Source organism: Mytilus californianus, unplaced genomic scaffold, assembly GCF_021869535.1.
Source record: "Mytilus californianus isolate M0D057914Y unplaced genomic scaffold, xbMytCali1.0.p SCAF_6, whole genome shotgun sequence".
NCBI lineage: Eukaryota > Metazoa > Mollusca > Bivalvia > Mytilida > Mytilidae > Mytilus > Mytilus californianus.
Genome location: NW_026262712.1, coordinates 13,189,549 through 13,204,794, shown reverse-complemented (window position 1 = coordinate 13,204,794; position 15,246 = coordinate 13,189,549). Strand labels below are relative to the sequence as shown.

Below are 15,246 nucleotides of genomic sequence, written 5' to 3'. Positions count from 1 at the left end.
AACCCACTTTTCATATCGTCCTGAATATGCATGACATATTTGCCACGTTAAGGAGGCAATACATAAATCGGCTTTGTTACGTGATATATTTACTGCTAGTTTTAAATAGAAGTCTGTCTCAAAATATGTCCTCTTTTTAGATATTTTATTTTTAAGTGGAATATCATATTATTATAGTAGTATCTTCGACTACACAGGTTTTCTTTTAAAGAAAATGACATGACCGAAGATTACATTGTATCCTATGCATGCAAACTAGGAGGAAGGTGGTAGAACCGATACAGTTGTCATTGGGGGGCAATAATCTAATATAGATACAAATAACGTGTCGACAGATTTGCAGATCGTGAAATCGTTATTTAAGGACAAATCTCTCGAGTTGTCGACTTAAGATTTTTGTCATATAGATCAATATGCAGATTTTTTCTTGTTAATCATGTTTGACATTTCCATTTTCTCTCTGTCAACAAGATAGGTGGGATATAAGGATCTAAGGGACTCCCGGTGTAAATTTGTCAATGGAAACAATGTTATGTTGCAAAAGGGTAGATACATTGTTCCTACAACGGGTGAAATACGGACCTCCAGCCCTTAAAGAGTTAGTTCGAGTGTTATATAAAGCGCAATGTTTATTTCTTAATATCTGTACCAGGTTTTATGTCTAATTCACTATGATAAAGATCAGTGTATACCCATTAAATACATTATAAGCATACAAAACATAATTTATATCAATATAATTGAAATGCTTGTATATTAAGGGAAAATCACACAGGCTTATACAAGCTTATACATCTGTTCTCAAGACTTTTCTATATACACATGCATATATATGTAGGACATTGATAGTATTATTTGTTTAGTTTTGTGTTAGATGTTTGACTGTATATCAATACATTCTTTGACCTTGAGTTTGATCATGTGTATGTATTGAGAAAGGCGATATTTATGAAAATAATGTTATTATGATGTTCATTTACAATAGCTATAAGAAGATGTGGTATGAGTGCCAATGAGACAACTCTCCATCCAAGTCACAATTTTCAAAGGTAAACCATTAAAGGTCAAAGTACGGTCTTCAACACGGAGCCTTAGCTCACACCGAACAGCAAGCTATAAAGCCATTTACAAGTCTGAATTGATTTAATGCTCCTTTTGCATGCTTGTACCAATATACAAATGAATCATTTTATTTCAGATCAACGGCGACACTCCATTTCACACAGCTGTTAGAAGTCTAAATCGCAGCATTGTCCAATTATTATTAGAAAGAGGAGATATAGATCCAGATAAAGTAAATAAGGTATGGAATCCTTTGTTAAATTGGTTCAGTCAATCGTGAAATTTAATGTCCACATATTGATCTTATAAAATACTTTACACTTTCTTTTTATTCCTAATCCTCAAAGGGAAACATGGAGCAATGAAGCGACAGTTATAATTCTGAAATGCACATATCGTCTGCTCATTTACACTCAGAACAGAAAGGGTGCTTTAAAAGAAACGAAATATAAGTAAATAGTGAAATGATCTTCTTTTATTTGATTTGATAGATGCCAAACCATCGGAAGAAAGATTCATTTTAAATAAAATGTTTTTAAATATATCACGCCTGTCATCCTTTATTTCGAAAGATGTTAGAACTTTCCCGAGTTTAAACATTGTACATCACGTATATTATGGATGTGGCCTGTTATCGATTTCATGCATGAAGATATATTTTTTTATCACACTGCATGGAGTGTGATACGAAAAGGTGATACGAAAATTGCCTTATTTTGATTGGCTTATCCAGCATCATCAGACAATATTACGACATTTTCATTGGCTATTCTTTAAGGCCACTGATAACTTTCGTAAGACTATGTATATTTCGTCCATCAGTAATATTTTTATGTCATGATTGATTGTATAAAACAAATGACAGCAATATTGGAACACAATGAATTCAATATTTTGTCCGCATCAATTTAGAGTGCCAGAATGCTCTCGTTTAATTCAAAATATTGAATCATAAAAAAAAATCAGTAGTTTCGATAGCTCAGACTGACTCATATAACACAATTATTTGTCAGAATCAACCCAAAACTGACCATATTTGCACTTTATTATGTAAATCTTATAGTCGCATAGTAAATCAGTAATACTATTATGTCAGGAATGATTATATAAAAAAATGACGGCAATATTGGAACAGCATGTTCTCTTTTTATTCCAAATAATGAATCATTAAACAATTTCAGTAGTCTCGATACCTCAGGCTGACTCATATGACAAATTTTTTTGTCCGATTCAACCCAAAACTGACCATATTTGCAATTTATTATGTAAATCGTATAGTCGCATAGTAAATCAGTAATATTTGTATGTCAGGATTGATTGTATAATACAAATGACAGCAATATTGGAACACAATGACTACAAAATTTTGTCCGCATCAATTTAGAGTGCTAGTATTTCCTCTTTTTATTCAAAATATTGAATACTAAAAATATTTCAGTAGTTTGAATACCTCAAGCTGACTCATATAACAAAATCATTTGTCCGTATCAACCCAAAACTGACCACATTTGCACTTTATTATGTAAATTTTATAGAACACAATGAATACAATATTTTGTTCGCATCAATTTAGAGTGCCAGCATGTTCTCTTTTTATTCCAAATAATGAATCGTAAAAAAATTTCAGTAGTTTCGATACCTCAGGCTGACTCATATAACAAAATTATTTGTCCGCATCAACCAAAAACTGACCATATTTGCAACTTATTATGTAAATCTTATAGTCGCATATTAATTCAGTAATATTTCTTTATGTCAGGATTGATTGTATATTACAAATAACAGCAATATTGGAACACAATGAATACAAAATTTTGTCCGCATCAATTTAGAGTGCCAGCATGTCCTCTTTTTAATCATAATATTGAATAGTAAAAAAAATCAGTAGTTTCGATACCTCAGGCTGACTCGTATAACAAAATTATTTGTCCGCATCAATCAAAACTGACCATATTTGCACTTTATTATGTAAATTTTATAGTCGCATAGTAAATCAGTAATATTTTTATGTCATGATTGATTATATAATCTAAATGAAGCAATATTGGAACACAATGACTACACAATTTTTTTTGGATCAATTAAGAGTGCTAGCATGTCCTCTTTTTATTTAAAATATTGAATAATAAAAAAATTTCAGTAGTTTCGATACCTCAGGCTGACTCATATAACAAAATTATTTGTCCCCATCAACTCAAAACTGACCATATTTGCACTTTATTATGTAAATCTTATAGTCGCATAGTAAATCAGTAATATTTTTATGTCAGGATTGATTATATAATACAAATGAAGCAATATTGGAACACAATGACTACACAATTGTTTCCGCATCAATTTAGAGTGCTAGCATGTCCTCTTTTTATTCAAAATATTGAATGATAAAAAAATTTCAGTAGTTTCGATACCTCAGGCTGACTCATATAACAAAATTATTTGTCTGCATCAACCCAAAAACTGACCATATTTGCACTTTATTATGTAAATCTTATAGTCGCATATTAAATTAGTAATATTTGTATGTCAGGATTGATTGTATAATACATATGACAGCAATATTGGAACACAATGACTACAAAAGTTTGTCCGCATCAATTTAGAGTGCTAGCATGTCCTCTTTTTATTCAAAATATTGAATCATAATTTTTTTTTAGTAGTTTCGATACCTCAAGCTGACTCATATAACAAAATCATTTGTCCGCATCAACACAAAACTGACCATATTTGCACTTTATTATGTAAATTTTATAGTCGCATAGTAAATCAGGAATATTTTTATGTCAGGATTGATTGTATAAAACAAATGACAGCAATATTGGAACACGATGACTACAAAATTTTGTCCGCATCATTTAAGAGTGCAAGCATGTCCTCTTTTTATTCATAATATTGAATCGTAAAAAAAATTCAGTAGTTTCGATACCTCAGACTGACTTATTTTACAAAATTATTTGTCCTTATCAACCAAAAAGTGACCTTATTCGCACTTTATTATGTAAATCGTATAGTCGCATTGTAAATCAGTAATACTGTTACCACTCTGAAACTGAATGTTGAGGTTGTATCGTTGGTCGGGAGTGATAATAAAGCAGTTATACTATGAACACCAAATTTCTTAATTTTAAAACACATTGTTTGTTTGCGAGTCGTGATTCCATTGTATAGAATACTAAGTATCGTTCAGTAGGATTCAATAACAATATCCGCCGTCAACGATGCACTGTACATCTACGATTCGGTTTCAATTATGATTAAAACAGTTATAGAACCAAACTGTATTGTCCTCTCCATTTTCTGTCTGAATTTCTGTCCAGATAGTATCCCAGCGGGTAAACATAATTCAAAAATGAAAAAAAAACAAACAAACAAATATAACTCACTTAAAGATCAATTTGAGATTTAATAATTTAGGAACTCATCTCCTTGTCATTTGTATTTTTTTTTATCTCGTAATGCAAACCAAAAATTTGTTATTTACATGCATACCAACAAAAGTGGTACTCGGTGTGTTAACATGTAACAACAATTAGTGTAATTATTTTGTAGCGTTGCTTGCTAGTTAATACAGTAATATTGTGTTTAGAACAAATAGTTCAATAAACTGAAATCGTCTTAAAGAAGAATTCGTTCTAATTTACCTACTTGGGTTGTTATACTTAGTTCTTATTTGGCTTTTTGATGTTTCTGATTAAAAGGTCACTGCAGAGTCGTTTGTAGACGAAAAAATAAGGCGTACAAAATAATAAGCCTTGTTTCGTTGATGAGCTTTTTTTTTTAAAATACAGCAATACCGAATAAACTTGAAAGGTATGGATGATATTAGATACGGCTTCTGTTAAATATTGGGCCTGGTTCATATTGAATTGTCGAAGAAACCGCATAAACGTGTTTCAACGATAGAATGTCATTTCGTTTCAGAAATTACTAATAATTGCGCATACCCTAATAAGATAAATAAATCTAGACTACAGGTTTACATACCTAGAAAATTATCCAAGTTGTAACATATTATTGATCTAGATTATTCTGCCTCCAGTATTTATTAAATGGAAAAAAAAAAAACACACATAATCCATAAACATATATGTATACATATTATTTATAAACTATGAAAGATCACTTAAAGACACAAATACCTATCAATTCATTCCCACTACAAGAAAGACGTGCTCAGACAATGACTTCTACAATAACATGAATAAATCCGAACGTACTTTATTGAAGAGTTTAAAGTGCATATACCACTATTCATAAATACTCCGTTTAAAGAGTAGATTGCTTTTTGATCTTTAAATTCTGCCTTCAAATTATTGGGTAAGACGGCGATAATGAAAGGAAAACATCACAAATGTAGACTCTGAAGATTTGTTTTCAATATTTAAGATGTATTTTAAGTTAGCAAAGATCCAATAAATACGATCCATTATTACATGGACAGTTAATCGGACTTATTCTATATTTTGTTTCAAAACATTATTTTGTTTAAATTTGCTCTTTTCGGTATACGGCCATAATTTTGTAATAAGTGCAAACATGTATACAATGGGAATATTTTAAAAACTATAGTGTATTGATTTCAATCCAGGAAAATAAGACACCAATCGATGTTTTTGAGGCAAGCAATAGGAATTCAGAAACAAACGAAACTGGAAGAGCAATACAAGACTTAATTAAGGTACACTTGACGTATAAATATTATATATACATATATGTTATTTTATTACAATTATGAATATTAATTGGGAGACTGTATTATCAATGAGTCATGTGCTAATCTAGAATTGTTATCAACTGCAGAATCAAACTATCTACACTGTGTTTCCTTGATTGACGTGTGTTTCAAGAGGTGGGTTTATTATCACGATCACGCATTTAGTTATCATTTACACTTGATATGATACTGGAAAAAACAATCGACAAATGTATAGCAAGCTGAAGAAAATTGAATACAGAAACAAACACTGATATTAAATAGAAAAATAAAGACGGCTCATTCAAAATTTCCAATATTATTGCATAGAAATTCATTTAATGTGTTTCATTGCAAAACAAGCAGGAAAGCAACTAAAGCCTATGCGTCTGTAAACAATTGTTACTTACATCCGTCTGTTTATGCACAATTTTCATTTCTTTGATACTTTTTTGAATTTCTTTAATACTAATCTGTGATTTTTTAGAAATCAGCTGTATTCGACCTAAAGAGGTTTGAATGTCATTGTATGACCTAGATTTGTACAAAACCCATTACAAATGGTTTTGAAGCTGTTTGACTTGTTAAAAAATATTTAAACGCATACCAATTTGCAATTGTTTGATACCCATTGTTCGAAACTACTGCTTGTTGACCATCAGTCCTTGAGTAGCATGTGTTATTTTTATTGAAATTGGTAGCGTTGTATATATTATACTGTTTGTTTAAGGTGAGATTGATATACCTCTTCGACTTTTAAAATGTCTGCCGGCAACGAGAACTAAGTTCCTGAGATAAGGCTGTAAAATAGATTGTGACCGCTTGTTGTCAGGTCTTATACTATGCCTGTTGTAATTTAGATCAAATGACTATACGAGCGACAGAAATAAATAAAATCATTATTCTTCTTACTTTCAGTGTCATATCTTAGGTAAGTATACTCATATGCAAATAAACACTGATTCAAAAATAAAACGGAGACAATGCAACACAAACTCTATCAATACTAACTAGTATAATATATATTTGTCAATACTTTGTTTTAAAGTTTAATTGGTCTTACAAGACTGTGCAAACATAAACACCTGTATGACAGAGGTGGCAGTTGTTAGGGTAAATACTCATCTACTGCCGTATATGTAGTACACTATTTCTGGATGGCATTTGCTGCTGAAGTGTTATATAACTCTAAGGTAAAAATAAAACAACAGTTTTACGGCTTTTTATTTTACTTTTGTAATATATGTTTACCTCATACTCTCTCTCTCTCTCTTGGAGTTTGATATTTTTGTTATATTTTTTTTGAATAACAGTTTAACGGTTTTATTTTCATTATTGATTTTAAATATGTGTATCTCACTCTCTCTCTTTCGATCGATGAATTTATATACACGTATATAGAAAACAAAAATAACAAAGATTTGAATCCATCACATTTATAAGCGATTTGACAGCTTTAAAAGATCGTCAGATACACTTTAACCTGTATTCATTAGTGGATTGACGTTAAAAATAGTGTGTCGCCAACATATACAAGGGAGACATTCTAACATTATGTAAACTCTTCAAAACCATTAAATGAACTATAAATAGTATATGAGGATTTAAAACCCACACGAACTAGATACTTTGTAACAAGCTGTTTGGCTTGATTCCTTTGTTCCGAGCATTCGTCATTATCTGACAAGAAAAAATTACTTAATAATATGGTATCATTCGGTTTAATAGGCATAATTGAATTCAATGATGAAATGTTTCAACATACGAAGAACGACTTGAACAATTTTTCAGACAAACGACACAATACCGTAAAGGTTGCTTCACTTCTAAGTTTGATCGTTGGAAAGACCCATACCTTACTAAGATACCTCACAATTTCGGATAGCTTATCCGCCAAAAAACATACAATGCACATGTCTAGGCATTGAATAATCATTTATCGTACAAACCCTTAGATAATGGTCGAACGCTATCGATTTTCCAAACTGGACAAAATGAGGTGAAGACAATACATTAATACGTTTTGCATCTGCTTAAACTATTTACTAAGTGTGATTCTAATTTATGGTTGAATGACGTAGTAGGACACAAATTTGATCGTTAATTCAGAAACGTTTAAACACAAACAAATGTTGAAATTGTCATAGCAATGGACGCATGCTTTAAAATTGCAAGGATGAACCAAAGTGGTACACGTTTATTCAATTCAAGCGTTTGAAGGAAAAAGTGTAGCACAGACCAATGCAAGAAATCGTAAACCGTGTTAACGCTGCAGTGGGAAAAATTAGTACCAAAAAATTGCAGAGGCAGTATGCCATGCATCTAAAAAGGCGGGACAAGTAATGCTGACATATATTTGCAAAAGAAAATTTACTTAATACAAGAGTAAATCTTAACATTAAATTGCTGAGGAAACTAGGTCTGACACTGACGGTGAAGTGTAAATTGGAACATCACAAGTTAAGTATTTCTATAAAAAAAAAACAAAAAACAAAGCTATCTGTGTAGCACTCAATGTAGAAGGTGCTAACTTGAAAATGGAGCCGGAAACATGATATGCTGTGATAACAGAGAAGTGTTTCGTCAAGTTCTTCCCAACTCAAAAACTGTCCAAAACTGATTTATTATTGAAAACATACACTGTGGAAGATTTGAAGATACTGTGCATGGTAACTGAAATGTTGCATATAGAGAGACAGTTTACAAGGATGTATAAGCGAAACTGTCAGGAGAACAGCACTTCACAAAGCTTGATTTGACTCAGGCACATTTACAACTTCCGGGTTATGAAAGCAGCAAGGAGATGGGAACCATTAACAGACATACGGGATTGTACAATACCAATTATCGTTTGGAATTGCTTTCGCTCCATCTTGGGTAAATGCCGTTATTTCACATTAAATGAAGATAAACCACTTGCCTTTGTATTTTTATCACTGAATGCAGCTAAAACAAACACATTCTGAAATCGACAAAGAAACATTGTACTTTAAATTTCCTCAAAAGGGAATTTTGTAAACTGCATCGGCAAGAATAAAAACATATCCTTTGAAGAGCCAGACTAACTAATGAGAAGATTTCATATTGAACTAATTGAAAGCTTACCAGTATAAAATAAAGAGTTACAGAGCAAAAATGAGAGATATCGTAAGGTGTTGAGAAAACCAAAATATGCCACAACGAGCTCAATTAATTCCTTGGGAATGGCCATAGAATCATCCGTAACTTTGAACAAAGACGATAATATTTGTACAGAACAAAGTTATTCTGCTATTAACAAAAAGGTGCACACGGCTAAAATAGATAATACAGAGATGGATGAACTCATTACCTGTACAGCTGGTTAACTTGATGACCAGACTTTATGACAGGTGAAAGATAACCTGAGACAGGACAGAATTCATGTTAAGTTAAAAAGCAAAATTGGTTCTAGGACTGAGTTTTTGACTGTAAACTTTATGACAGGTCCAATATTGAAGTGAACTCTAGACAAAGGTGAATTTGCTACAACCAGTAACTTTTGACAAGCGCTATTTTTAAAAGCAATCATTGGTCTAGACTAATCTATCCGAACCAGACCTGTCCCAATGACTGACATGAATAGTTTTTCAAATAGCAGAATTGTCACTAGGACAGTTTAACATCATACCTAAATACAGGTCTGGTCTGGTCTGGTGAAGCTATCCTGTACACAGGTCTGATCAAGCTGACCTGCCCTAAGAACAGGTCTGCGTCATCCGTCCTGATCTCAGGTCTGGTATGTAGAAGTCATACAAAAGCAGACCTAGGTCTGGTCTGGTAAGGATAAAATTAACATGCTGGTTTGCTATACGTTTTTAAAGTTAACTTCCACAGCAGTCATAAGGACTGGCGTAAATTAACTGTTGCAGAGGTTAGGACTGCATCCATCTGTATCCTCCTCTCAAGTGATTGGACTGCGCTGACGGAATACGTATAGGGGTTGATGACGCCTCAAAATGGAATATACGGGGAGATTTGTTATTAAAATAAAAAATGAGATAAAACAAAAAGGATCCTTTGTTGTCCAATAACATATAACTGTTCAATAACGGATTAGTAAATTCGTTAAATAGTTAAGGTTTGAATCAATTTGCCTGTATACTTATTGTTCGGTAAAGTTTTATGGTTTTGCAAGAAAAGAATAACCGTTAAACGAACATGATGTAAAAAAAAACAATCGCTAAACATCATTTTAAAAACCTTTTTGAGATACTGTACATGATTATGCACAACCGCTTTGAATATCAACTGTTCCTTCGATTCAAACAAACAATGCATAGACTAATTCACAATAAAGGTATTTTGCTATTGCTAATGTGCCGCCTGTAGACGGTTAATGGAACAATTTGATAAGGACAATAGCAAAAATCATAGACTAACTTGATATAGCAACTAATATAACCGTCTTAAATTGTATTTCTTTTCTCAATTTTAAAAGGAATATCACAAGACACCAATTTGAAATTAAAATCCCCTTTCACTGTTGCAAATTGGATTTAGATATACTTGAGCTTGGATTAAACTAAATCAAATATATGTATTATGCCCTATAGGTGAGGGTTAAATTTACTTATTGTGTTAATGAAATTACAAATTTCGATTGAAATAACAGACACGATGAAGTCAGGATATCATAGATATTGACGACATCGTATCAACATCGATAATCACTCTTAACATACGTTGCTCCCTCTTTAGTTTTCTATGTTGTTTTTTGTGTACTGTTGTTTGTCTTTTTGTGTACTGTTGTTTGTCTTTTGTTTGCTTTTTTGCCATGGCGTTGTCGTTTTTTTTTCTTTTGTCAACATTCAATGATTGACTTCCATTGCAACCAATAGTTCAAAACAATCTATTAACTTTTTTTCCATTTAGATTTTCTCTCCCTGCACAATAATCTCAGTTACGGGTAAATGAAACAAATACCAAAAAACATGAGAAATTGCATACGCTATAGACAGTTTCTTGGTAATACCATAGTCCTTTAAGCTTAGCTGCAAGAAAAAGGTGAGACGATATCAAAGAGCAACTCTTAGGTTGTCAGCCCACTACTTAAAACAAGATCATAGCTCACAAAAACAACAACAACGATAAACATCAACAACATATTACATTAAATACTAAAGGGACAAATAACGACAAAATATTACATACAATACATAAGAACCAAACCACAAACAGACGGGTTGAACCAACATACTTCGGAAGGGTCAACAATTTCTAATGTACGTATGGCACCGTCTTGTGGTAAAATAAATATTTGGTGGAATAGGTTTCCATTGTTATTCATGTGGTTTGATAAACACTGGTTTGGTGATTTATTTAATCAAATTCAACATGAAAAGAAAATACTGATGTACATAATAAATCTGATAACAGGTTTTCCTCTTTTTTTTTTGTATATTGCATCCTTAAAATGAATCAATATTAGGAATTTTACACTTTTGTGGTGTTCGTTCGCTTAGCAACTTTTAATTATTTCATTTATCAAACTAAAAATAAGTTGAAATTATATGAAATAGTATTAGCCGCCTTATGTTAGTAAGGATATCTTAGATTTAAAAAAAAAAGGTATTAGTTGGAACCAAATTATAAGCCAGATATACTTGATACTATTTTACAACCACTTGGTCGATAATCTAATCATTGATGCCTTGTCTATTCAACTGCTTGTGGAAGTTTCATCCCATAAGTTATCGCCAGTTGTTCCAGTTGTTTTGTTTACATAAAATAACAATTGTACGCTGCAATTTTACAGCTGATCAAATGTTTAGTGGTTGGAAACACCAAGGTTTTCTATCTCAGGATGAAGACTGGCTTCGCCGTGTTTTGCACAACTTTTCGATTTGCTTTTTTAATGCTCCTTAACCTCATTGTTTATATTGCCTTCCAACTGTTGTGTTTCAAGCGTCAATGATGAGACTTATGTAGGTGCAATTGGCATCTGGCTTACCAAATTATAAGCATTGTAACATGGATGAGGTTTCATAACAACTACACTAAACTAGGTAGATCAAACTGCTGGTAGACGTTTTTTCGCCGACAGTGCCACAAGCACAGTAGTCAGCACATATGTGTTGACTTGAAATATCATTGATTTGTTTATTTCTTGTAAATTTTCTTTTTATAAAGTGTTGAATTATTGTCAACAGTAAGTCTTTTCTAATTAAAGTCTTACATGTAGATTGTTTTAACCGTATTTAATATAATGTTTCGGAGTTTTTGGTACTGGCTGCTTTTTAACTTTCGCATTTGAGTTTGCCTACCAAGCACCTGTGTTAAAACTGGCATGCTTTATAAATCTTAATACATTAGTGTTTTTAAAATTCTCATACCTAATTTCACTAAAGACAAAAATGAATACTTGTGATTATTATGTAATCTACGTGTCAAACAATATGAATACAACTTAGAACTCTTCAGGTAGCCAAATATTTATAAATCTAAACAATGTCGACATATATCTGTCGGTAAATTTTGATTGTTTTACTTGTAAAATAATAGTTAACTGTGTGATGAAAACAAGACGGGAGACAATTCATGTGTCCGTCGAATTGACACCGACTGATTCTTAAACAGTTACCATTCCCCTAATCATTTTTTTTTAATCATGAGTTCTATAATTATACTTTTGAAATTTAGCAATGGTAACTGACTCAACAAAAATGCAACAGTATTAATTGTCTTGTATTTAGATTTCGAAATCTTATTTCCATATGCGTAACTTTACTCACAAGTGACGATTGTTCGATCTTTATTGTTTAATTTCCTTTTGTGGACAGTGATATTTCTTTTTCTGCGATCATATTACCAATCTCGTTCGATATGCCCGTGTCTGAAAGTGTAATACCACCATTGATTTCCCCTATTAGTCTTTGTTAAATTTGCTCTTTTCAAAAAAATGTGCAGAATGTATCTTTGTTTCAAATAAAGAAATACTTAGCATGAGTAAAGTTTTATCCTGTCTAGTACTATAGACAAAATTTCACATAACATTTCATTGCATATAAGAAAATAACCATCACTGGAAGTTAACCAATCAAATGTTCACCCCTTTTTTTCCTGTGTACAAGCTTCAGTAATCATGTAAACTCAAGTTTACAAAATATTCTATAGAAACCACAAATTAAAAAATAATGATGCTTTGAAACACCTAAGATATAAGTTTATGACTCAGAATATTTGTATTGCAATGAAATGTAGGAATAATTTCCTACAACTGTCAAATTCAAGAGAATATTTCTTTCGACCCTTTTTCGTATTTAACCGGATGTGACGTACTATGATTTGGTGGTATTACACCTGAAGTGACATTTGATATTTCAATCAAGGTAAATTATATAGAACTGGTAAACCACTGGTCAAATATAGATGCAAGTATTTAGCAGGAACCTTATTACAAACGGGATAGCACATCCTAACTATTAATGTAAATTTGTCATGATGTGTTTATAAGATGTAATTGGCTTAGATCCAGCTTTCAGTAACAGAGAGTACTCTTATCACGTGTATTTCGTGTCATTCGTTTCTTTGTTTGTTGTTTTGTCTTGTGCTTATTGCTGTTTCCAATTGATTCTAACCTTATGTGTTTATGTTGTGCTGTAACATCACTGTTGATGTAATAAGAAGGGTTTAACACCCAATAACACGACTCAACCCGCCTAATTCTGATCCGTCTATCATTTGAATGAATTAATATAATGTCATATCATGTCATGTCAGAGACTTTTATATCTTATAAAGATCGGTACAAGTCATTTGGTTTCTGGTGTGTTGGTGTCTTATTGTCAATCACTCTATATTATCTCATGTTATACTATAATATATATGCAAATACTATATTCAAACAGTCCTAACAATCACTAGGTTACATTAACTTAACAGAAACTATCAACGATCTACTTTGTTTTATAACTGTCCTTTATCAATTGTTATGAAATAAAACACTGGTACCTGACTTGGAACAATCGCATACGCATGTGACATTGATTATGATATTTGAGCTTATAATCGCAACTTTCACATTTCGATCATTGGAATAACCAGACAGTACAACATAGTTATGTACTAACATTCGGGGAAACGTTCAGTGCATAGTGTGTGTTAAGGTTTGCCCAATATGCAACTATTTTTGTTTTCATGTCTTCTGTATTTTTCTTTTTTTTTCATAAATCGCTGCAACATACTAACTTCATTGTTAAACAGCAGCTTGTTTAGACGAATTTTACTTACTTTGTATTTACAACACCCTACGGTTAATTTAAATCTTATCTTTCTCTAATGCTACTTTGTTTTTAACTTAAGGGGGCAAAACGCATTCAAAATTCGTAAACTATGCTAATAATGTATTTTCCAATCATAGAAACAGAATTTAGAGCAGAACTAAGAGGTCTTGGTTTGGCAACAGCGGATGATCTTAAGGAACTTGGAACTTTTAAATGTTTCTGGAACAGAGTATATATTATTGGGCCTTATTTTTCTGGAAAAAGTTGTCTGGCAAAACTTCTGGTTGGGGATGCATTACCACAAGAACGAGAATCAACGGATGGGATATGGATATATATGGGAAGAGCCGGTATGGATCTAAACGGCGAAGAATGGATTGTTATTCCTAAAGGTGAGATTGTAAAAGTATTTGTAACCAATTTTATTTTTTCGTGTAACTCTTATCTCATCTTCATTCGTTGTTTTCACAAACAATTTATCAATCTCAATAAAATGAACAATGCACTAACAAACATTGGTTTCAGCCAAAACTGATATGTAACATTATGTATAATGTGATATCTGAGTTTGTCTTAATATGTGAAATTGAAGAGAACAAACATCACACAGAAAAACTGGAATGGCAATCCAAATAAATAATTATCTGACTTAATCAATGAAAACATATGCCAATTGCCCCATGTGTCTTATGTTGTCATGTATGTAATCATCAGAGTGATGATACACTGTTTAAACAAATGGCTTTGTATAAAATTATGATCAGCGAGTGGCAAGTACTAGTATAAAATTTGTTCATGTTGATATGGAGCTGAACTAATAATTGAAATGTTAAACATTTTCAAGATTTAGTCAATTTGATAGTGCAGATATATATTAATAAATTATAACAAATAGGTCTTTACTATTTTCTTATGTTTTATCCTCAACTCAATACTAACAATAGTATTTATACAGTCACATTTTACTCTTAAGGTAAAGCTGTTCAAGAAATACTGGTGAGCATGATGATGACTTTGTCAACACCTGAATATTTAGACACAAGAAACCAGACAACACACTTAGATGAGTCAGAGAAAAACCTCCATGGGAGTGAAGTTACTAAAAGCAGCGGCCATGTAGAAGTTAAACTTTTAGAAAACTTTGCTCAAAGTAACGTGCATGAAGAACGCATTTCAGAAAGTTATCCAAGAGACAGCTGTGATGCTCACGATTACATTTTTACAGCTTGTCTTTCCGAGGAAAAATGCCAC

General features: G+C 32.0%; 1 protein-coding gene across 1 annotated transcript in view; it reads left to right on the top strand.

Annotated features, from left to right (window-relative positions):
* The window catches only part of LOC127705529 (putative ankyrin repeat protein RBE_0317), a 34,023-nt gene extending 32,681 nt beyond the window's left edge, over positions 1-1,342 (top strand). The window contains exon 5 of the mRNA XM_052209856.1: positions 1,199-1,342. Within this exon, the coding sequence (XP_052065816.1) occupies positions 1,199-1,342 (144 nt within the window). The remainder of the gene's footprint in view (positions 1-1,198) is intronic.
* The last annotated feature ends 13,904 nt before the right edge of the window (positions 1,343-15,246 follow it).